Source organism: Neovison vison, chromosome 1 (genome assembly GCF_020171115.1).
Source record: "Neovison vison isolate M4711 chromosome 1, ASM_NN_V1, whole genome shotgun sequence".
Taxonomy (NCBI): Eukaryota; Metazoa; Chordata; class Mammalia; order Carnivora; family Mustelidae; genus Neogale; species Neogale vison.
In genome coordinates, this window is record NC_058091.1 from 222404663 (window position 1) to 222429304 (window position 24642).

The 24642-nt window shown below is 39.6% G+C and overlaps 1 protein-coding gene across 1 annotated transcript in view; it reads right to left on the bottom strand.

Moving 5' to 3' along the window:
- Window positions 1-24628, bottom strand: part of NLN (neurolysin) — a 97473-nt gene extending 72845 nt beyond the window's left edge. The window contains exon 1 of the mRNA XM_044267991.1: window positions 24466-24628. Coding sequence (XP_044123926.1) covers window positions 24466-24506 — 41 coding nt within the window. The 5' untranslated portion in view covers window positions 24507-24628. The remainder of the gene's footprint in view (window positions 1-24465) is intronic.
- Between the last annotated feature and the right edge of the window lie 14 nt (window positions 24629-24642).

Below are 24642 nucleotides of genomic sequence, written 5' to 3' on the forward strand. Positions count from 1 at the left end.
ACAACACAGTATTGTAAATGCAATTACAGTGTTAAATCAAGATGTTACAGATGGATAGAGGACCAATACTCAACCCAAACCAGGGAGTCAGAGAAAGCTTCCTGGAGAAGGGATATGAGTAAGAATTACCTAGGAAAGGATGGAACAGAATATGTGAAGCCTAAAAGCAGGCATTAAAGTGGAGTGGAAAGACTAACAGAGGCCCATTTTAAATCACTGAATAGTGTATTCTAAGAATCACAGCCAAATCAGAAGTTAGAAACGGAAATGAGAGAAATGAAGCTGGAGAGGTTGAACAGACAAGACTGTTTTTGTTTTGTTTTTAATGTCAAGCCAGACTAGAGACTGAACTCCATTTTGGAGGCAATGGAATGCCCCAGTAAGAGGGTTAGATCTATCATTCAGCCAGGCAGGTTTTTTATTTTTATTTTTTCTTCCACAGATAGCTGGGGGCCGAGGCGGGGCTAGGACGGTGAGGAGCGGGAAGAGGCCAATTTTAGGAGGTAAAGGAGACCAGTTGAGAGTCTTTACTATTCCAGAAGAACAATGAGAATTAAAAGTGGGAACAGGAGTGGGAGAGAAAGCAATGAAATCAAGAAATATTCAAAAGGTAAGACTGGTAGGACTTTGTGAAGGACAGGATGCTATAGTTTGTACTTTGGATGAGAGGGTGGATAGTATTACCGAATGAAACACAGTGAACTTACCATTGCAAATAGAAACTGCGACAGCAAGACCAGGCTGGGGAAACAGCACTAGGTAAATTTCAGACAGTCTGCTTTATGAGTGATTGGAAGATACGGCAGGGTATGGAAGCACGGTAATTCGACAACTGGATAAATGAACCTGATCACTAGGAAAGGGCTCTTGGTGAGAGACGCAGAGATGTCTTCAGATGTTCTAATCTTAGAATGGACTGGGACATCCCAGAGAACACACAGATAAGAACATTGGGGTTAGTGTGGAAAAGTAGGGAAGGGAATAAACTGCAAACCAGCTGGACTGGAGGAAGGTTTCAGACAGGATGGCGTGTATAGAAGAGACTTCAGCATCTATGTAGGCTCAAGGAAAGAAGACAGAAACAAAGAACTTTACAGTAGACACTGAGGAGAGAAACTTGAAAAAAAACTAGCATTTGAGGGGCAGGGGCCAGGAAAAAGAAGCTTGAAAAAATCCGGGGAACGCTCATAGTAGAAAAAATGAGGAATGTGCATCTCTGGGAGTCAAGAATGTGTGGCCAACATTGTAAATGTTACATAAGGACTAAGGCAAGTCAGGACTGGAAGGTAAGCACTGGATTTGGCAACTGACACCCAAGACTTAATGTGTCATCTGTTAAGTGACTTTTTTCTCTCTTATTCTTTGGCAGCTATATGAATCGAATTCATGTTGAATTTGGAAACAACAAAAAGTTCTTAGTATTTTCCTATATGCTGCTTTTATGTTATCTACTCTGTGATTTGTTTAAATACAAGACTTCATGTTTAATATCATTAAGAATCTCCTTATTAGAATGGTGTTCTAGGGAGATGCATTCCTCTGGAACTTTGATTTTTCACCTTTACTTAGAGTCACCCACTTTAACAGTGGGTCATCTGTAGCCTCTGCCATCACGGAGAAACCATTTGTGACTTTCAACAACCACATATAGTTGGTTCTTTTTTTTTTTTAAATAAAGATTTTATTTATTTATTTTACAGAGATCAGAGGCAGGCAGAGAGGCAGGCAGAGAGAGAGAGAGAAGCTGGCTTCCCCCTGAGCACAGAGACAGATATGGGGCTATATCCCAGGACCCTGAGATCATGACCTGAGCCGAAGGCAGAGGCTTAACCTGCTGAGCCACCCAGGTGCCCCATATGGTCGGTTCCTATTATCCAAATCCTTAGGTCTACCTTTTTCTACCTTGAATGGAAGGGAAGAAATTATAAGTCACTATGTAGCCAGGTCATATCAAGTATTGTGTGAGGTGTTCTCATGTACATTAATTCCTGTAATCCTTAACAAAAATTACATCAGGTAGTTACTACTATCTCTAATATAGGGTTGAAGAAACCGAGGTTTTGTGAGATTATGCAGGCATGTGAAACCACATATACTTTCAAAGCCATTGAGATTGCACATTCCCTTCCCTTTTCTTTTCTTTTCCTCTCTTTCTCCCACCCTCCCTCCTTCCCTTCCTTCCTGGTGTAATCTCCATATACTGAGATTTGTTTTTTTCCAGTTTTGTTGAGACTAATTCATACATAATATTATATATATTTAAGATATAGCACATTGTCTTTCTTGCAGTCCTTTCATTAGTTTTTAGCATGTTTGTCTTAGACATTTAACTTCATGTGGCTATTTCTAAATTCTGATACATAATCTGAGGGTAAGAGAACACCCTCCTCTGATCTTCAACATGTCCAAATCCTACCACCTTCAAGGATCAGTCATGACCTTGTCCCTCCCTTTTATCTTGGAACTAATCTTCCCCCCTCCAACTCCCATATCAATTTCTCTATTATTCTCCCTGGTACTTATCACCTTCTACCTTGTATTCTAATTATTTCTGTACACACCTTATCATGTACATAGTTTCATATATATGCATGCGTCTTATCACCACTACTAGACTGTTTTGCCTTAGCCTTTTAAGAAAGATCCAAAGAGGGGCACCTGAGTGGCTCAGTTGTTAAGTGTCTGCCTTTAGCTCAGGTCATGAGTCCAGGGTCCTGGGATCAAGCCCCCATCAGGCTCTCTGCTAAGCAGGAAGCCTGCTTCAACCTCTCCTACACTCCCCCTACTTGTGTTCCCTCCTTGCTGTGACTCTCTCTGTCACATAAATAAAATCTCAAAAAACTAAAAAGGTCAAAATAAGGGCTGTCTGGGTTGCTCAGTGGGTTAAGTGTCTGACCCTGGACTTCGGCTCAGGTCATGGTCTCAGGGTTCCAAGATCAAGTCCGGTATCCAGTTTGGCACTCAGCATGGAGCCTGCTTAAGATTCTCCCTGTGCTCCTCCCCAACTGTCTCGCTCTTCCTCTCTTAAAAAAAGAAAAGAAAAGGCCAGAATCATATACAGCCTTTAAATGTCTACTTCTGCACTCACTGTATAAATATTCTTGAGATTATCATTCACTGGATTTATTTAATTTCTTTTATATAAGGAATCCACATAATAAATTTATCTCACAAACACTACAAGGAAAAACTGTTTCTGATACCTAACAATATAATCTCCCTTTGCCTTTACTGTCAGAAAACTTACAGTTAACTGGACCCAGTTAAATCAACTAGGCTAACCCTAATGTTCCTTTTGATTTTTTTTCCTTTTATTAATCTTAATGTGTATTATTTAGGTAAGCAATCACAAATTAATTCTGGTAAAGAGCACAAAAAAAATTTCAAGAAGCAAATAACACCAGCTTAGGTGTCTTGCTTTACACGTCTGTTTTCGTGGCAATTAGTAGTCCATGACATATAATAACTGTACTCAGTTAATCTATGCGGCGTGAGTGAATACAGATTGGATATTATATATAGGTTTCAATCAGCCACATTCTACTACCCATCATTCCTGTGATTTTGTAATTTTTCAATGTCATTAGGAACACTTCTGATGAGCTGTTATATATCTTTACAAATAAGTAAACTTCGGTCCTTTTAGCCGATGCCAGGAAAGTTTTTCATGGTTTTTTTTTTTTTTTACTTCTTCTCAGGTACTTCTACGCAGTTACTAAAGTATATTACTTGTAGCAAGGGTCTAAATCTAACAGCAGGTACAAGATGTATTCTATCTTCTTTGGGTTCTCCTGGTACTTCTTCCACTAGGTATTTCAGACTGCATGTCATTAGCTTCTTGGTCTGACCAGTAAGTACTATACTGCACATGTCCAGACAAAGATTACGTTCTGCTCAGTGCCACATTTCACCAGACCGAACTAACTCCCAAGTGACACGAGTCCTGAGGCTTCTGACCCTCGGAAGACCCAGACTTGGTCATGAGAAGTCCGCCCTCTGTTCTTTCTTGGCTTGGTTGCTCTGACCCAGTACTTCACAGGTTGGCACCTCCTTCCATTTCTTCAGTATCCAAGTTGACATATTTAGAATGAGTCTTGCTCCCAGAATATTCATTACATTAGACTATTGCTCTTCAGATCCATCAAGTAGGTCTGTAGGGCACCTAGTTACTGTATGAAAGCCCCCAGCAATAACAAGGGAATATGACCAACATCATGTTTCCATCATGCTATATGGCTTCTCTTCTGCCTCATACTTACCTAGTATATACTAAAAATTCCTCTGTATTTGTTGGCTGAGTGAGCTTCCTATTGTGTATTACTCTACTCTGTAATTTTTTTTATTACTCAACTAGGCCTAAATTAATACTTATACATAGTACTTTCCCCTAGCAGCTGTATTTTTGGATTAAAAAATATGCAATGAGCTATTTATTTCATATAGGGTTTGAAATAGTTACTTTCTACTGCATTTTACCTGTCATTGTCAATATCAAAATGCCAAATCCAGGTGCCTATACTTCTTAGGCGTTACCACGGAATGCTGAATTTTCAGTTACTGTCACTGATAACAACTTTTCTCCCATCTATCCATCCATCCATTCATTCATTCAATAGATATTAAGCACTTACCATGTGAATAACACCAGACTAAGTGCTGGAAATACAGAAATAAACAACAACAAAATAGGCTCCTGATCTCGGAAAACGGGTCAACCAGTGAGAAAGGCAAACACTACTACTAATGTGTGTGCTATGGTAGTACTTACAACATTCAAAGGGACCAAATTTAGCAGGAATCAGGTAAGTTCATTCTGAGGAAGTATAAAGCAAGCTGATATTAACAGCACCTCTTACAATCTAAGTATTTTTTTTAAAAGATTTTATTTTACAGAGACAGAGAGATCGTACCCATATAAGCAGGGGAAGTGGGACAGGGAGAGAATCTTCAAGCAGACCCCCCACTGAGCATGGAGCCTGCCCTGGGGCTCAATCCCACATGAAATCATGACCTGATCTCAAACCAAGAGTTGGATGTTTAACCAACTGAGCCATCCAGGTGCCCCACAATCTAACTACTTTAGAGATTTGTTTCATTACTCTCTGACTCCTTCAACAGAGGGCATGAACCCATGTGAGCAGGGATGGTTTCTTCTTGCTTTTGTATTAAGTTTGAAATTTTAATTCCAGTATAATTAACATACAGTGTTATGTATTAGTTTCAGATGTATAATATAGTGATTCAACATTTTAATATATTACTCAGTACTCATCAGGATAAGTCCACTGTTAATCCCCTTCACCTATTTCACCTGTTTGCTCCCCTACCTCCCCTCTGGTAACCATCAGTTTGTTATTTCAAGTTAAGGGTCCATTTTTTAGACTGGCTCTTTTTTTCCTCCATGGTTCCTTTGTTTGTTAAATTCCACATATGAGTGAAATCATATGGTATTTGTCTTTCTCTGACTGACTCATTTCACTTAGCATTATACTCTCTAGCTCCAAGGGACAGGTTCTTTCTCATCCACAGCTGTATTCTCAGTTTAGCTCAGTATATAGCTCAGATATAATATAAATATATTTTTAAAATATTTTATTTGTTTATTTAGAGGGAGAGATAATACAAGCATGGAGAGGGGCAGGGGAAGAGGGAGAGAGAGAGACTTCTGAGCAGACTCTGCCTTCAGAGTGGAGTTCTATGCAGGGCTCAATTCTACAACCCTGAGATCATGACCTGAGCTGAAACTAAGAGTCGAACACCAACTGACCTACCAAGGTGCCCCTATAAGTCTGTTTAATGAGTCAAGTAAAATATATCTGTATGTATATAAATACTGCTCAGATCCAATATGAAACTCAATAGGAAAACAGACAAAAGACGACATAGGCGTAAAATACAAATGGCAAATAAACATGAAAATACACTCAAACTCATCAGTAAACATGGCAATGTGTACAAAATCCAAGAGACACCATTTTACAACTACTTGATTGGTAAAAGAATGACAATGCCCAGAGTTGCTGAGGATGGAGGATCAGTGGTTATTCATGAACACTATACAGAGAGAGAAAATAACTTACTATTACCACTCTGGAAAAAAACTGGTATCATTTGATAAAGCAGAGAATGTATAAAACCTAGCAATTTTCCTCTTAGGGCTATACCCTTGCATATATGTATCAGGAGAAAATATAAGAATATTCCTAACAATATTGTTTATAATAGCAAATAACTGGGAACAACCTAAACACTCATCCACAAGAAAACAGATAATAAATTTTGGAATGGTCATCCAGTGAAAGGACTTACAGCAACAAAAATGAACCACAGCCATTAAGACTAGTTTCATCATGTGAAACCAAACCATAGTTGTTAAGGAAAACATATACTTTTGTTAATGACATTATAAACAAAACAAACAGGACAAGAGACATAAATACAGAACAGTGGTTATCTCCGGAATAAGGAGAAGAGATACAGTCAGAGAGGGGCACATTAAACTTCAAAGGTACTAGAAATACCCTTTTAGATATAGACACTCTTTTTTCATTTTTAAAAAATTAAAGATATCTAACTTTCATGTATAGTATTTTATAATAACTTTTAAGACAAATCACAAGTATTAGCCAGGATGGGAAAGGTAGGGAGAGAAGAATGTTTCAAATAAGGGATCACCATGTGTTAATTTAAGATGAAGAGATAAAGACAGGAACTCTCTGGCTGAAACACTGAGTTTACTGAAAGAGAGGAAAAGCTGGGACAACTAAATAGTGGTCAGACAGTACAGGAACTTTTAAACCAATCACAGCATTTTTATTTTATTCTAAGGTTAATGGTGAACTGAAGATTTTTATTTTATTTTTCAAAGATTTATTTGAGAGAGAGAAAGATAGGGGAGGAGTAGAGGGAGAGAGAGAATCTTAAGCAAGACTCCCCGCTGAGCATAGAGGCTGATGCAGGGCTTGATCTCACCATCCTGAGGTCACAACCTGAGCAGAAACCAAGAGTCTGACACTTAATGATTGAATCACCCAGGACCCCTTGAACTAAAGAATTTTAAACTGGAGTGTGACAGGACACATTTGGATTGCATAAAGGTCTCTGTTCTTATAAAGAAAGTATATTAGTAGGAAATAAAAACTGAGCCCTCCTCTTGGGTCTTGACCACAAATAATATTAAATATCAAATTCCAGCTATGTGTGGCTGGGAAACAAGAGTGTATCTTTTTGGATGCCAAGCAGGAGATATAGATAATCTCACAGTAAGTGGAATGGGACAGGATCTTCCAAAGTATACTGTGATAAATCAGAAGCCCCTGATGTTTTGTAAGCTGGTGTTTTCCATACTTCCTGTAGTTTACACTGATTTCCTTTTTTGTTTCACTTAATAATTGGGAATGTCACTTCATGATAGGTAAAGGCTTCAAATATGCAAAATGAAATATAAAAGTACAGGAAGAGGGGCACGTGGGTGGCTCAGTGGGTTAAGCCTCTGCCTTTGGCTCAGGTCATGATCTCAGGGTCCTGGGATTGAGCCCTGCATCAGGCTCCTGCTCAGTGGGGAGCCTGCATCCCCACCCCACAGCCTGCTTGTGATCCCTCTCTTTCTGTCAAATAAATAAATAAAATATTTTTTACAAGTAAAAGAAGAAAAGCCAGGTGATTTAAAAAATTATAATCTCGGAGTAGGAACTCACTTTCTAGGCATGCAATCAAAGCCAAAAGTCATAAAGGAAAAGACTGATATACTTGATTACATAACAACTTTAAACTTTTATAGGGCAAAAATGCAGTAACAATCCATTCCAAAATTCAAAGGCAAAAAGACCTGCAATATTTATGAAGGGCTACTACAAATTAATAATCTGAGGGGTGCCTGGGTGACTCGGTTGGTTAAGTGTCTGCCTTCAGCTCAGGTCATGATCCCAGGGTCTTTGCGATCCAGTCACACCTCAGGCTCCCTGCTCTATAGAGTTTGCTTTTCCCTTCCCTTCTCCCATCTGTTGTGCTCTCCCTTGCTCTGTCTATCTTAAATAAATACAATCTTTAAAAAAATAATTAATGATCTGAATTTGAGAATTTGAAAACCTCTTAAATACAACTAGGTAGTTCAGTAACATGAAAATAATAGCTAATATTTATTGAACTTTTATGTGCCTATGTGGTAGACTACTAAAATGACCTCTGTCTCACCCCTACATATATCTACGACTTCTTACAGTTGAATTTGCTGCTCCTCCCATCAAGATGCAACATCAGTCTACCCATTTCTTAAACCTGGACCGGCCTTGGGAGTTGCTTTGGCCAGTAGAATGTGGCAGAGTTGATGGTGCTCAGTTCAAGCCTAAGCTTCAGGAGGGCTATACACACTTCACCTGGAACCAGGACCAGGAGAACAGGTCCGAGTTAGTCTCCTGGAGAATGCAAGAGAATGTAAAAGAGAGCCAAGTGGCCCCAGTTTTTGTCATCCTAGATTTCCAAATATACAAGGCAGCTAAGCAAAGATCAGCAGAACTGCCTACACATCCCACGGCTGACTGTAGGTGCAGAATGAGCCCAGTCACGACCAGAAAAACTGTCCAACAAAAAACATTTGGGATGTCTGGGTGATTCAGTTGGGTAAGGGTCTGCCTTCGGCTCAGGTCATGATCCCAGGGTCCTGGGATGGAGTCCCATATCAGGCTCCCTGCTTAGCAGGGAGCCTGCTTCTCCCTCTGCCTGCTGCTCCCCCTGAATGTGTGCTCTCTCTCTCTTAAATAAATAAATAAAAATCTTTAAAAAATAAAACCATAACATTTGTCAGAAAACATAAATATTTGTCATTATACTCTGCAGAGATTCTGTTATGTAGCATTATTGAGGCAATAGTAATGGGCATAGTCAGGCAATGTTCAAAATACTCAATATTTACTCCCCACCATAAAAAGATAATGGGAGGTAACAGCAAATATATATTGGTCTTTGTTCCTGGTTCCTGGCACTGAGCCTCTAAAACCCTCGTTATTTCCTAAGTGATCAGACACTGGATCATCTTTTGCTGTAATATTAGGTTTCTGACCCTGGTTCCCATCACGGGGCTCCTGAAAGCCTTTCAGTTTTCTGGGTGCTAAGAGTGTCTTTTGCTCTGGTGAAGTGACACTGTGTAGGCTCCCTGAATGAGACCTGGTTACCGGAAAGACCGAGCCATGATTAAAAGCCTGGAATTTTTAGCCCTGACCTCCCCATCATTCTCTTGAGAAGAGAGAAGGGCTGAAAATGGAGTTAATGATAGAACATGCCTACCTCATAAAACCTCCATAAAAACCCCTACAGTATGGGCTTTGAAGAGCTTTCAGTTCGGTGAACATATCCATGTACCAGGAGGGTGATACATCCAACTTCACAGGGACAGAAGCTACAGTGCTCAGGACCCTCCCAGACCTCCCTGCATGGGTCTCTTCATCTGGCTGTTTACCTATATCCTTATAATATCCTTTAATAAACTGGTAAACACGTTTCCTGAGTTCTGGGAACCTCTCTAGCAAATTAATTGAACCAAGAAGGGGGTCATGGGAAGCTCAGATTTATAGTCAATTGGTCAGAAGCGCAGGAAACAACAAGGACTTGTAACTGGCATGTGGAGTGTGGGGGTCAATCTTCTGCGACCAGCCCTTAACCTGTGGGATCTGACCATATCTCCAGGTAGGCAGCCTCAGAATTGAGGTAAAATGTAGGACACCCAGCTGGTGACTCAGAGAATGGCTTGCTGTGCGGAAAACCTCCACATAGCTTGTTTGGTGTCAGAAGTGAAGACTTCTGTGTGAGTAGTAAAGGGACTCCCAGAAGGAAACTGTTTTTCTAATACAGATGAGTGCAGTTTTCCCTCACTTGTCTCATATCCTACTCAGCTGTCTGAAACATATTCTGTTCTAGTCACAATGGCTTCCTCAATTTCTCAAACACATCAGGCACAGTATCAGCTTCCCATTGAGCCCTCTCCTGTCAATTCTATAATTTCATTTTCACAATACCCTCTTTTCTGCTTTCCTTTTTGCCCCCAGCACATGTCCCCATTTGACATACTCTACATTTTCCTTAGTTATCTTTCTCACTAGAACATAAGCTCCATGAACACAAAGATTTTTGGCTGCTTTGTTCATTGCCATTATCATAAAACTAGAGTAATGTTTGGCACATAACAGCCACTCAAAAAACATTTGGTGAGTGAAAAAATCAGCCAATTAATTTCAATTTACTGATGAAGAAACAGACACAGAGAAATTAAGAAACTCTGCCTGAGATCACAGGGCTAGCCAGTGGCAGCCGCCAGGTCCAGATTACTACAGCCGAGTCTAGTCTAGTCTAGAGTGTATACTTACTATCCGCCTTTCTAATGCAGAACTTGGTATATACATATGTATGGCGCTTCTCCTCACAGAAGCTCCCTGCTTTGTCTTAACCAAAGAAGTGATAATATTTAAATCTAAGTAAGTACCATGATGTTTCTGTCCAAAACCAGGGATAAAGAACAATAACAAAAATCTTCCTTTACAACTTTAAAAACTCATTTTTACAAACAATCTCAGCCAGGCCTTTTTTATTTAAAACTTAAAACCTTTCGTTCATTGGTATTTTTTTTCTAGCAACATTGTCTTAAAATTCAGGGATTTCAATCTACTAGATTTGGGGGGGGGCAGCTGAAACTTTATTTAATTCCAGTTAAGATACATAACTATTGTTAAGTTTATGAATAACTATAGTTTAACTTGTCTGACTTTCTAAGACTTCCCATATGAATAAATTCTCACATCAGAAACAAACAAGTTTTTGGTCTTTAGGTAATAAGTCCTGAATTTTCATTAAAAAATTAAGCTCAGCAAATAAACTCTCAAAAACATGTAAGTAAATGCAAATTATAATATGAAAACTTTCCACTTAACAAATTGATACAGTTAAAAAATATTAAGATGTCCAGAGTTGGTAAGGTAATGGTGTAGGAAACTAGCATTTATATATTCCACTGATAAGAATGTAATTTCAGGGCATCTGGGTGGCTTAGTGGGTTAAGCCGTTGCCTTCGGCTCAGGTCATGATCTCAGGGTCGTGGGATCGAGTCCCGCTTCGGGCTCTCTGCTCAGCAGGGAGCCTGCTTCCTCCTCTCTGCCTGCCTCTCTGCCTACTTGTGATCTCTCTCTGTCAAATGAATGGATAAAATCTTTAAAAAAAAAAAAAAAAAAAAGAATGTAATTTCAGTGGAAGGTTTCAGAGAAAACTAGGGTAGTAAGTGCCAAAGGCCTGGAAAATATACATGCCCTTTGATGTACAAATTCCATTGGTAAGAACTTAAACTAATGAAATAATTAAAGGATTTGGCAAAAGACTTAAGAACAAGAATGTTTATCTAAACACTATTACTCATAGCAGGAAACGGAAATAGTTGTTATGTCTAAGAGTAGGGATTATTTATCATACATTTTCAAATGGACTACATTGTAATTGTTTATATTATGGAAAGATTTTACAGTACATAAAACTTATAAAAATATGGTATAATCCCATATTTGTAAAAAAAAAAAAGTCTATATGTAGAAAAGATTTTGGGAGCTGTTAACAGTTGGTTCTCCTCGATGGCTGGATTGTGTTTCTTTTGCTTGTGAGTATTTTCTAAGTTTCCTACAATGAACATGCATTGCTGTCATAATTTTTAAAACCAGGTTTTTTAGGGCACCTGGGTGGCTTAGTGGGTTAAGCCTCTGCCTTCGTTCGGCTCAGGTCCTGGTCTCAGGATCTTGGGATTGAGCCCCACATCTGGCTCTCTGCTCGGCAGGAAGACTGCTTCCCCTCCCACCCCCGGCCAACCTCTCTGCCTACTTGTGATCTCTGTCATCTCTGTCAAATAAATAAATAAAATCTTTTTAAAAAAAGACAACATAGTTTTTTTTTTTTTTCTTAACTGAATAAGGAAACTAGGATAAACCTATATCCATCTCTCTGTCTATATTTATAGATATATATAAATAATTTGGACTAAATACTGCTGAGTCATCTTTCTCTCTCTTTTTTTTTGGACAATGCCATCCATCCCTCACTCTACAGTATATATCAGGTTTTGCTTGGCTCATATTCTGAGCAATCTGGCCGAGAAAGGAGGGAAAATTCACCTGGTTTAATGCTATGGCAACAAAAGTTGAAAGAAAGCTTAAGTATCATTTAGTCCAGTTCTTTTCATTTTACAAAATAAGGAACTTGAGAGAGATCCAAGATATTGAGTGATTTACTTAAGGTCACAAGATTATCTGTACAGCAACTACAACCAGTTTTCAGATTCTCTGCCCCTTATTCCCTAGAAATTGGCCTAGAATCCCATCAATCATCGTAACTGTCAAATTGGCTTTGGAAAGGGGATATAGCAGCTCTGCCAACAGAAAAACACAAAAGAAATCCTTAAGTCAGTAAATAAAAACCTAGTTACTCTTAAAACGCTAAAATGAACTCCCAAGTGTAGGAAGAAACAGAGAAAAATATATCTAGAGAACACCCAAAGCCTTCTATGTTGTCTAGTACTGAATATTTTGGGGAGGACACAGTTCGAAACAAAGATTCTGTGATTAAGGCACTCGCAAGTGCTGTAAGTTAATGACTACTACTGTTATATATGTTGATTAACTAATATTATGCTGTTAAGTAATAAAATAATTGATATAGAAGAAATAAAGGCAAGATGGTGGAGGAGTAGCAGATTGAGATGACATCAGGTCACAGGAGTTCAGCTAGTTATCAAGCCATTCTGAACACCTACAAACCCAACAGGAGATTGAAGAGAAGAGCAGCAATTTTAGAAACAGAAAATTGACCACTTTCTGAAAGGTAGAACATGCGGAGACGTGAATCTGAAGCAACAGGAAGACAGACCATGGGGTGAGGGGCCAGCTCCCAGTGAGCAGTGGAGCACAAAATCTGAACTTTTAGAAGTCTTCTCCACTCAGGGACATTGTTCCAGAGGCTAAGTGGGGGTGGAACACTCATAGGGACAGTTTGGTCTCAGTTCCCACAGGGTCACAGAAGGATCAGGGGTGTCTGAGTGTAGCAGAGTCCCCAGGTATTGGAGCAGGGAAGCCGGCTACAGAGACGGAGCCAGGGAGTGAGCTCTCGGCTTGGGGATACCTTAAACTGCTCTGTGGCACAGTCAGGACACTGCTCTTTGAGCAGGGATCCCACAAGTGGCAGATCCAGGAAGACCCACCTTTCTCCGCTGAAGAGCAGAGCGGCAGAAATCTGCTGGGTTTGGAGACTCCAAACGGGGCTGTGTTCCAGAAACAGAAACGTTGGTCACAGGCCGAGTCAGCCTCGAGCATGGTGGGAGACCACGGAGATGGGAGTGATTGACCGCGTTTCTCTGAGGGCACACTGAGGAGTGGGGACCTAAACTCTCGTCTCCTCCAGGCTGGAGATTAGGAGGCCGCCATTTTCGAGACTCCATCCCCATCCTCCACAGCTCTACTGAAAGCATCCAGGGAACAAAAGCTCCCAAGAGGGAATCTGAGCAGATTACTTAGCTCCGCCCCCAGCAAGGGCAGCACAATTCAGCCTCAGGCAAAGACATTTGAGAATCACAGCAACAGGTCCCTCCCTGAGAAGATCAGCAAGAACATCCAGCCAAGACCAAGTTCACTGATCAAGGAGAACAGCAGAATTCCAGAGGAGGGGAAAACAAAGCGCGGAATTCATGGCTTTCTCCCATGATTCTTTAGTCTTGCAAGGTTAATTAAATTCTTTTAATTTTTTTTCTTATTATAATTTTTAAAATTTTCCTCTTTCCTCTTTTAATGTTTTTTTTAAACTAGTTTATCTTAACAATATCTTTCTAAAACAATCTTTTTAACCTTCATTATTATAGTAATATTTTATTCTTCATTGTATCTAACTTTATTTTTTGATATATATAGGTTTTATCTTCTAAAAAATTTTGGGATACAATTTCTTCTAATAGATCAAAATATACCCTAAATCTAGCACAGGGCTTTGTGCTAGTCTCCAGACTGAGAAAATTCTCTCTTCTTTTTCTTTCTTTTTCCAACCAATTTATTGTATCAATTCCTTTTTTAGAATTTTTTAAAATTTTCATCTTTACAGTCATATTCCATCCCTTCATCGTGTTTACCCTTATTTTGGGGGGTATATATATATATATATATATATTTTTTTTTTTTTCTTTCCTTAAAATTTTGGGAGGTAGTCTCTTCTAACAGACCAAAATACACCCAAAATCAAGTGGATGGCTCTGTTCTATTCACCAGTCTAATAAATACATATATATATATTTTTTCTTTTTAATTTTTTAAAAATTTTTAAAAAAATTTCTTTTTACCCCCTTTCTCCCCCCACCCCCTAATTTCGGTTCTCTTCTGATTTGGTTAGCATACATTTTTCTGGGATCTTTGCCACCCTTTTAGTATTTTATTCTCACATTCATATATTCTTATCTGGATAAAATGACAAGGTGGAAAAACTCACCACAAAAAAAAGAACAAGAAGCAGTACCAAAGTCTAGGGACCTAATCAATATGGACATTGGTAAAATATCAGATCTAGAGTTCAGAATGATGATTATAAAGGTGCTAGCTGGGCTGAAAAATGGCATGGAAGATATTAGAGAAACCCTGTCTGGAGAAATAAAAGTCCTTTCTGGAGAAATAAAAGAACTAAAATCTAACCAAGCTGAAATCAAAAAAGCTATTAATGAGGTGCGATAAAAAATGGAGGCTCTTACTGCTAGGATAAATGAGGCAGAAGAGAGAATTAGTGATACAGAAGACCAAATGATGGAGAATAAAGAAGCTGAGCAAAAGAGAGACAAACAACGACTGTACCACGAGGGGAGAATTTGAGAGATAAGTGTTATCATAAGACGAAACAATATGAGAATAATTGGGATGCCAGAAGACGAAGAAAGAGAAAGGGAGGCAGAAGGTATACTGGAGCAAATTATTCTAGAGAATTTCCTTAATATGGCAAAGGGAACAACATCAAAATCCAGGAGGCACAGAGAATCCCTGTCAAAAGCAATAAAAATCCACACCCCATCATCTAATTGTAAAACTTAACAAGTCTCAGTGACAAAGACAAAACCCTTAAAGCAGCTAGGGAAAAGAAGTTTGTAACATACAATGGTAAAAATATTAGACTGGCAGCAGACTTGGCCACAGAGACCTAGCAGGCCAGAAAGAACTGGCATAATATATTCAGAGCACTAATTGAGAAAAACATGTAGCCTAGAATACTATATCCACCCAGGCTATCAACTGAAAATAGGAGAGATAAAAAGCTTCCAGGAAAAACAAAACTAAAAGAATTTGTAAACACCAAACCACTCCTACAGGAAATATTGAAAGGGGTCCTCTAAGCAAAGAGAGAGCCTAAAGGTAGTAGACCAGAAAGGAACAGAGACAATATTCAGTAACAGTCACCTTACAGGCAATACAGTAGCACTAAATTTTATCTTTCAATAATTACCCTGAATGTAAATGGGCTAAATGCCCCAATCAAAAGACACAGGGAATCAGAATGGATAAAAAGCAAAACCCGTCCATATGCTGTCTGCAAAAACTCCTTTTAGACCCGAAGACACCTCCAGATTTAAAGCGAGGGGGTAGAAGACAATTTACCATGCTAATGGAATTCAAAAGAAAGCTGGGGTGGCAATCCTTATATCAGATAAATTAGACTTAAAGCCAAAGAGTATAATAACAGATGAGGAAGAACACTATATCATACTCAAAGGGTATTTCCAACAAAAAGATCTAACAATTGTAAATATCTATGCCCCTAACTGGGAGTAGCCAACTATATAAACCAATTAATAACAAAATCAAAGAAACACATCAACAATAATACAATAATAGTAGGGGATTTTTAACACCCCCCTCACTGATATGAATAGATCATCCAAGCAAAAGATCCACAAGGAAATAAAGGCCTTAAGTGACACACTGGACCAGATGGACATCACAGATATATTTGGAATATTCTATCCCAAAAATACAGAATACACATTCTTCTCTAATGCACATGGAACATTCTCCAGAATAGATCACATCCTGGGTCACAAATCAGGTCTCACCTTGTACCAAAAGACTGGGATCGTTCCCTGCATATTTTGATACCACAATGCTCTGAAGCTAGAACTCAATCACAAGTAGGACGCTAAAGAGCATCCTACTAAAGAATGAATGGGTCAACCAGGAAATTAAAGAAGAACTGAAAAAATTCATGGAAACAAATGATAGCAAAAACACAACTGTTCAAAATCTGTGGGACACAGCAAAGTCAATCCTGAGAGGAAAACATATAGCGATACAAGCCTTTCTCAAGAAACAAGAAAGGTCTCAAATACACAACCTAACCCTACACCTACAGGAGCTGGAGAAAGAACAGCAAAGAAAGTCTGAATCTAGCATAAGAGAAATAATAAAGATATGAGGAGAAATCAATGAAGTTGTATCAAAAACAAAAACAAAAACCGGTAGAACAAATCTATGAAACTAGGAGCTGGTTCTTTGAAAGAGTTAATAAGATTGATAAGCCCCTGGCCAGACTTATCAAAAATAAAAGAGAATGGATCCAAATAAATAAAATCATGAATGAAAGAGGGGAGATCACAACCAATACCAAAGGAATAAAAACAAGCATAAGAACATATTATGCTCAAGTATATGTAGCAAATTTGACAATCTGGAAGAAAGGGATGCATTCCTAGAGACATATAAACTACCACAACTCAATCAGGAAGAAATAGAAAACCTGAACAGACCCATAACCAGTAAGGACATTGAAGCAGTCATCAAAAATCTCCCAATAAACAAGAGCCCAGGGCCAGATGGCTTCCCAGGGGAATTCTACCAAACATTTAAAGAAGAACTAATTCCTATTCTCCTGAAACTGTTCCAAAAAATAGAAATGGAAGGAAAACTTCCAAACTCATTTTATGAGGCCAGCATTACCTTGATCCCCAAACCAGACAAAGATGCCATCAAAAATGAAAATTACGGTGAACCATGAGAAACTATGCACTCTGAAAAACAATCTGAGGGGTTTGAAGTGGCGGAGGGGTGGGAGGTTGGGGTACCAGGTGGTGGGTATTATAGAGGGCACGGCTTGCATGGAGCACTGGGTGTGGTGAAAAAATAATGAATACTGTTTTTCTGAAAATAAATAAATTGGAAAAAAAAAATGAAAATTACAGGGGCGCCTGGGTGGCTCAGTGGGTTAAGCTACTGCCTTCAGCTCAGGTCATGATCTCAGGGTCCTGGGATTGAGTCCCGCATCGGGCTCTCTGCTCAGTGGGGAGCCTTCTTCCTCCTCTCTCTCTCTGCTTGCCTCTCTGCCTACTTGTGATCTCTCTCTGTCAAATAAATAAAATCTTTAAAAAAAAATGAAAATTACAGACCAATATCCTTGATGAGCACAGATAGGAAAAATTCTCACTAATATACTAACCAATAGGATCCAACAATACTTTAAAAGACTTATTCACCACGACCAAATGGGATTTATTCCTGGGATACAAGGTTGGTGCAACATTCACAAATTGACCAATGTGATACAATATATTAATAAGAGAAGAACAAGAACCATATGATACTCTCAATAGATGCTGAAAAAGCATTTGACAGCATCCTTTCTTGATCAAAACTCTTCAAAGTGTAGGGATAGAGGGTACATACCTCAAAATCATCAAAGCCATCCATGAAAAACCCATAGCAAATATCATTCTCAATGGAGAAAAACTTAGAGCTTTTCTGTTTAGGTCAGGAATATGGCAGGGATGTCCATTACCACCACTGCTATTCAACATAGTACTAGAAGTCCTAGCCTTAGCAATCAGACAACAAAAAGAAATTAAAGGCATCTAAATCAGCAAAGTAGAAGTCAAACTATCACTCTATGCAGATGATACGATACTTTATGTGGATAACTCAAAAGACTCCACTCCAAATCTGCTAGAACTTATACAGGAATTCAGTAAAGTGTCAGGATATAAAATCAATGCAGAGAAATCAGTTACATTTCTATGCACCAACAAGAACACAGAAGAAAGAGAAATTAAGGAGTTGATCCCATTTAAAGTTGCGCCCCAAATCTTAATATACCTAGGAATAAACATAACCAAAGAGGTAAAGAACCTGTACTCAGAAAACTATAAAGTACTCATGAAAGAAATTGAGAAAGACACAAAGAAATGGAAAAATGTTCCATGCTCATGGATTGGAAGAACAAAAACTGTGAAAATGTCTATGCTACCTGAAGCAATCTACATTTTTAATGCAATCCCTATCAAAATGCCATCCATTCTTTTTTCTTTTCAAAGAAATGGAACAAATAATCCTAAAATTATTTGGAACCAGAAAAGACCTTGAATAGCCAGAGGAATGTTGAAAAAGAAAGCCAAAGTTGGTGGCATCACAATTCCAGACTTCAAGCTCTATTACAAAGCTGTCTTCATCAAGAGAGTATGGTACTAGCCAAAACCAGACATATAGATCAGTGGAACAAAATAGAGAGCCCAGAAATAGGCCCTCAACTCTATAGTCAACTAATCTTTGACAAAGCAGGAAAGCATGTCCAATGGAAAAAAGACAGTCTCTTCAACAAATGGTGCTGGGAAAATTTGGACAACCACCCGCAGAAAATTGAAACTGGACCATTTCCTTACACCACACACAAAAATAGACTGAAAATGGATGAAAGAGAAAGGAATCCATCAAAATCCTTGAGGAGAGGGACGCCTGGGTGGCTCAGTTGGTTGGACGACTGCCTTCGGCTCAGGGCGTGATCCTGGAGTCCCGGGATCGAGTCCCACATCAGGCTCCCAGCTCCATGGGGAGTCTGCTTCGCTCTCTGACCTTAAAAATCCTTGAGGAGAACACAGGCAGCAACTTCTCGACCTCAGCCACAGCAACTTCTTCCTAGAAACATCACTTAAGGCAAGGGAAGCAAGGACAAAAATGAACTATTGGGACTTCATCAAGATCAAAAGCTTTTGCACAGCAAAGGACAGTCAACAAAACCAAAAGACAACTGACAAAATGGGAGAAGATATTCGCAAATGGTATGTCAGATAAAGGGCTAATATCCAAAATCTAAAAGAACTTATCATACTCAAAACCTAACAACAAATAATCTAATCAAGAAATAGGCAGAGGACATGAACAGACATTTCTGTAAAGAAGACATCCAGATGGCCAGCAGACACATGAAAAAGTGCTCTACATCACTCAGGATCAGGGAAATACAAATCAAAACCACACTGAGATACCACCTCACACCAGTCAGAATGGCTAAAATTAACAAGTCAGGAAATGACAGATGCTGGTGAGGATGCAAAGAAAGGGGAACCCTCCTACAGTGCTGGTAGGAATGCAGGCGGGTACAGCCACCCTGGAAAATAACATGGAGGTTCCTCAGAAACTTGAAAATAGGGCTACCCTACGACCCAGCAATCATACTATTGGGTATTTACCCTAAAGATACAAATGTAGTGATCCAAAGGGGCACATGCACCCAAATATTTATAGCAGCAATGTCTATAATAGCCAAATTATGTAAAGAACCTAGACTGTCCATCAGCAAATGAATGGATAAAGAAGATGTGGTATGTACGTATGTGTGTTTGTGTGTGTATATGTATATGTATAATGGAATATTATGACACCATCAAAAGAAATGAAATCTTGCCATTTGCAATTACGTGGATAGAACTAGAGGGTATTATGCTGAGTGAAATAAGTCAATCAGAGAAAGACAATTATCATATGATCTCCCTGGGATCAGGATCAGGAATTTGAGAGGCAAAGTGGGGGTTTGGAGGGTAGGGAAGGAAAAAATGAAGCAAGATGGAATTGGGAGACAAACCATAAGAGACTCTTTTTTTTTTTTTTTTTAAATATTTTATTTATTTATTTGACAGAGAGAGATCACAGGTAAGCAGAGAGGCTGGCAGAGAGAGAGAGAGAGAGAGAGGGAAGCAGGCTCCCTGCTGAGCAGAGAGCCTGATGTGGGACTCGATCCCAGGACCCTGAGATCATGACCTGAGCCGAAGGCAGCGGCTTAACCCACTGAGCCACCCAGGTGCCCCCCATAAGAGACTCTTAATCTCACTAAACAAACTGAGGGTTGCTGGATGTAGAGGGATACGGAGAGGGTGGTTGGGTTATGGACACTGGGGAGGGTATGTGCTATGGTGAGTGCTGTGAAGTGTTTAAGCCTGACGATTCACAGACCTGTACCCCTGGGGCAAATAATGCCTTATATATTAATAAAAAATTTAAAAATAAAATTTAAAAATGGGGAGGACACGTGCTACAGTGAGTGCTGTGAAGTGTGTAAGCCTGATGATTCACAGACCTGTACCCCATGGGCTAATAACTCATGTTAATGAAAAAAACAGTTGATATATTTGGTTGGCTACCAGCTTCTAATAAGATAATAATTTCATGGCTTATATTTATTTTCTTCCATTCATATACAAAGAATGTGAGTAACACATATCAGTGGTTCTTAAGGTGTATTCTGCAGTCCTTGCAGGTGGGAATATGGGGAGGGATCCTTGAGTGCATTTCAAGTTGTACTTCATGATAATGGTATGATATTATTTACTTTTTTCACTTAGTCGACATTTGTACTGATGGTAAGAAGCAATGGTAGATGTAATTGTTGGCTCCTTTGAAGATGTCAAGGCAGTGGCACCGATCTAAGCAGTCATCATATTCTTCACTGCCACTGACTCATGCTAAAAATGTCAATTTCACTTTCATTAAATAGTAAAATATTTAATTTTATTAAATCTCAATCACTGAATGATATGTGTGGCAAAGTATGCATAAACCACTTCTGCTGTATACTTGAGCACAAGGGCTACCCAGAAGATTTGGTTGCTCAAACCAAAAGCACTGTGCAAGTGATTAAATTGTGAGCTGAAATAGTTGCTTTTCTCGTGGAACATTATTTGTACTTGAAAAGACGAGTGACAGACAAAAGCTATGATTGATCAGACTAAAGTATCCAGCAGAAATTCTCGTAAAATTGTAACAAAGTCAGACTGTCACTTCTAGGAACTGACAGTATTTGTTACCAATGACAAAATTTCAGCTTTCAAATGAAAATTACAATTTTGAAAACTGTATCTGCCACTGTGACCTGCCCAGCTTCCTAATACTTCAAGCCATTTATGGTGGGGTAGATGATATAAAGGAATATGATATGATATTGTATAATGTGCCAACATCAGGAAGATCTGTATAACACAGTGTACTGCTATTTTCCAAGTAACCAATATTTGATATTAGAAAATCATGTATGTGTAAAAGATCCATTTAAAATCCATTTAAGGGGCGCCTGGGTGGCTCAGTGGGTTAAAGCCTCTGCCTTCGGCTCAGGTCGTGATCCCAGAGTGCTGGGATGGAGCCCTGCATCCGGCTCTCTGCTCAGGGGAGAGCCTGCTTCCCTTCCTCTCTCTCTGCCTGCCTCTCTGCCTACTTGTGATCTCTCTCTCTGTCAAATAAATAAATAAAATCTTAAAAAAAAAATCCATTTAAAAGATCCATTTAAAATCCAAGACAGGGCGGCCTGGGTGGCTCAGTGGGTTAAAGCCTCTGCCTTCGGCTCAGGTCATGATCTCCGGGTCCTGGGATCGAGCCCCGCATCGGGCTCTCTGCTCAGCAGGGAGCCTGCTTCCTCCTCTCTCTGCCTGCCTCTCTGCCTACTTGACATCTGTCTCTGTCAAAGAAATAAATAAAATTTAAAAAATTAAAAAAAAAAACAAAAAAAAACCCAAGATAGACACATGTATTTTAATGCAACAGAATAAGAAAAGTACATTGATCATTTCATATTCTACAATGCAACTCATCTTTAAACAACTACTTGTGAAACTTTGGTATGCTATAAATATCAGGGCATATCAATGATCACTTTTTTTAAAATCCATGATCACTTTTAAAAAACTGTTAAATACTCCCGTTTCTCCAACTACATATAAGTGAGAGGTGGGCGTTTCTTTATCTTCTTCAACCAAAACAAAAAAGTAACCTATCAAAGGCAGAAGGAGATGTAAGAATCCAGTTATTTTCTGTTAAGTTACACATTTGTTTTGCACAAGTGTGAAACAATGCCACTCCTAGGATAGTTTTTATAAAAAACAAGAAGAGAAATCAAATGTTGAAGAAGATATAGAGAAGATGGGACTCTTTCTTTTTTTTTTTTTAAAGATTTTATTTATTTATTTGAGAGAGAGAGAGAGAGAGATCACAAGTAGGCAGAGAGGCAGGCAGAGAGAGAGGGGGAAGCAGGCACCCCGCTGAGCAGAGAGCCCGATGCGGGGCTCGATCCCAGGACCCTGAGATCATGACCCGAGCCAAAGGCAGAGGCTTAACCCACTGAGCCACCCAGGCGCCCCGAGAAGATGGGACTCTTATTCACCGCTGACAGGAATGTAAAATGGTACAAGTGCTATGGGAAACATAGTGGTTTCTCAAAAAATTTAATACAGAATTACCATATGGATCCACTAATTCTAAGTATACCTGCCAAAGAACTGAAAGGAGAGATTCAAAAATAGATTTGTGCACATCTGTGATCATAGCAGTATTATTTAAAACAGCCAAAAGATGGAAACAACCCAAATGACCATGGACAGGTGAATAAACAAACAAAATGTGGTATATTGTTAACAATGGAATATTATTCAGTCTTAAAAAGGAAGAAAATTCTGACCTTAGTTACAACAGGGATGAACCTTAAAAACACGCTAACTCAAATAAGCCAGTCACAAAAAAATAAATATTGCATGATTCCACTTGTATGAGGTACCTAATACAGTCAAAATCATAAAGACAGAAAGAATAGTGGTCACCAGGGATGGGAAAGAACATAAGGAGTTACGGTTTGGGATGATGAATAAGAACTGGAGATGGTTAATGGTAATGGTAATGGTTGTACAACTATGTGAATGTTCTTAATGTCACTGAATTGTGCACTTAAAAATAATTAAAATGGCAAATTTTATGTTACGTATATTTTACAACCATAAAAAAACCCACAAAAACTGAAGGAAAAAAAAGAAACCAAACCGCAATTCCACTTACTTACGGATTTTTTTTGGAGGAGTTTTGGAAAAGTTATTTTTCATTAAAAATGTTATTTGTGCAGGTAATGAGTTTATTACATTTTTTTTTTACATAAACTAATACTTTAAAAATCCCTCAATTTTCATTTCTAATATGGTAAATATGGAGAGTTATAACCAACATAAACAGAAGCTCTTAGGTCCTCAGTAATTTTTGCAAGGTAAAAGGGTCCTGAGACTAAAAAGTCTGAGATGTGCTGTCTTGTACAAAATTTATTCTCTTCCCACACCTGCATTATGTGAGTATCTTCATTTGTCCCAACAAATGGCTGCATTTGAAGCTGTATCACTTGCAGTCTGCAGACTAAAAGGACAGTGTGAAATATGGTAAAAATCATCACATTAACTCTTTATAATACTGTCTCTTGGATGCGCCATAATTACAGGGACTGAGCAACACAAAGCTCCACACAGATAAGTGGTCATATACAATAGAAAACTGTCAAAAGGCTCAAATGTTGAACATTTTCCAAAGTAGTTCTGTAAGTATCTAGCAAGAAACACGTATTTCCTTTTTTTCTGTTGGACCGTCATTAGGATTTACAGTTCCAGGCTGGATTTGGGGATGGGGGTGGTCGAGGCATTGTTTCCGAAAACCACTCCATCCAGTGCACCCGTGCAAAGAATTTAATTCTCTCACCATCTTGCTACTGGTCTCTGGCAGAGGGGTGTGGCTTGGGAGCTAGGAAGCAATCCAAAACAGCAGCTGAGGCTGCCCCAAACCGTGTCCTAGCAAAAATTTCCTCCATTTTGGGCCAAGTCAATTTGCCCCAGCAAGAGGCCTAATGTTTTATGGGGAAGAGGTAAATAAAAAGGAAATTAGAGAGCATGGACGGAGATAAGCAGCAAAACCATATCGGTTTCACGTGCGCGTTTGTTAAACGATTTGTATGCTAATCATATGCGCGAGGGGGCAAATTAGAATCGCTATTCCTGAGCCTACAGCTGCCTGCACTTTTCATAAGGGGTCTGCAGTTCTGGATGCGGGACAGAAGTCAAATGCTTTTCTTATCCGAACCATCTTTCTGCATTCATTTTGGGCCAGGCCTGCGACCAGTCTCGCGGACTGCAGCTGAGACACTCCCAAACAAAGGGAATGAATGTCCTCCCAAGGGAGCGGAGGAGGGAAAGGTGGCCCCAAGTGCCCGCGCCAGGTGTCCCTCCGGGTAGAGCATGCGGGCCACGGGGATGAAAGTCTCAGGGGCGTCGGCGGGGTGCGCTCGGGAAAGGCTGAGCACGGGCACCCGGCACAGACCGGAACACGCCCGGCCCACAGTCAAGGTTAACCCGCGCACGGGAGGTACCTGTGGAGGCCTCGCACAGCCGAAAGGCACTGGGCGATCATGGGACGGCCGAGAGGCGGCTGCGGGCGCGTTGTCCTCCGGTTTCGCGTGGGGGAGCCGAGAGGCGGCCTACAGGAGGAGGCAACAGCTGCAGCAGCGACCGGCCCTGTCCGCGCCCTCCCACGTGCGGCAGCCCCA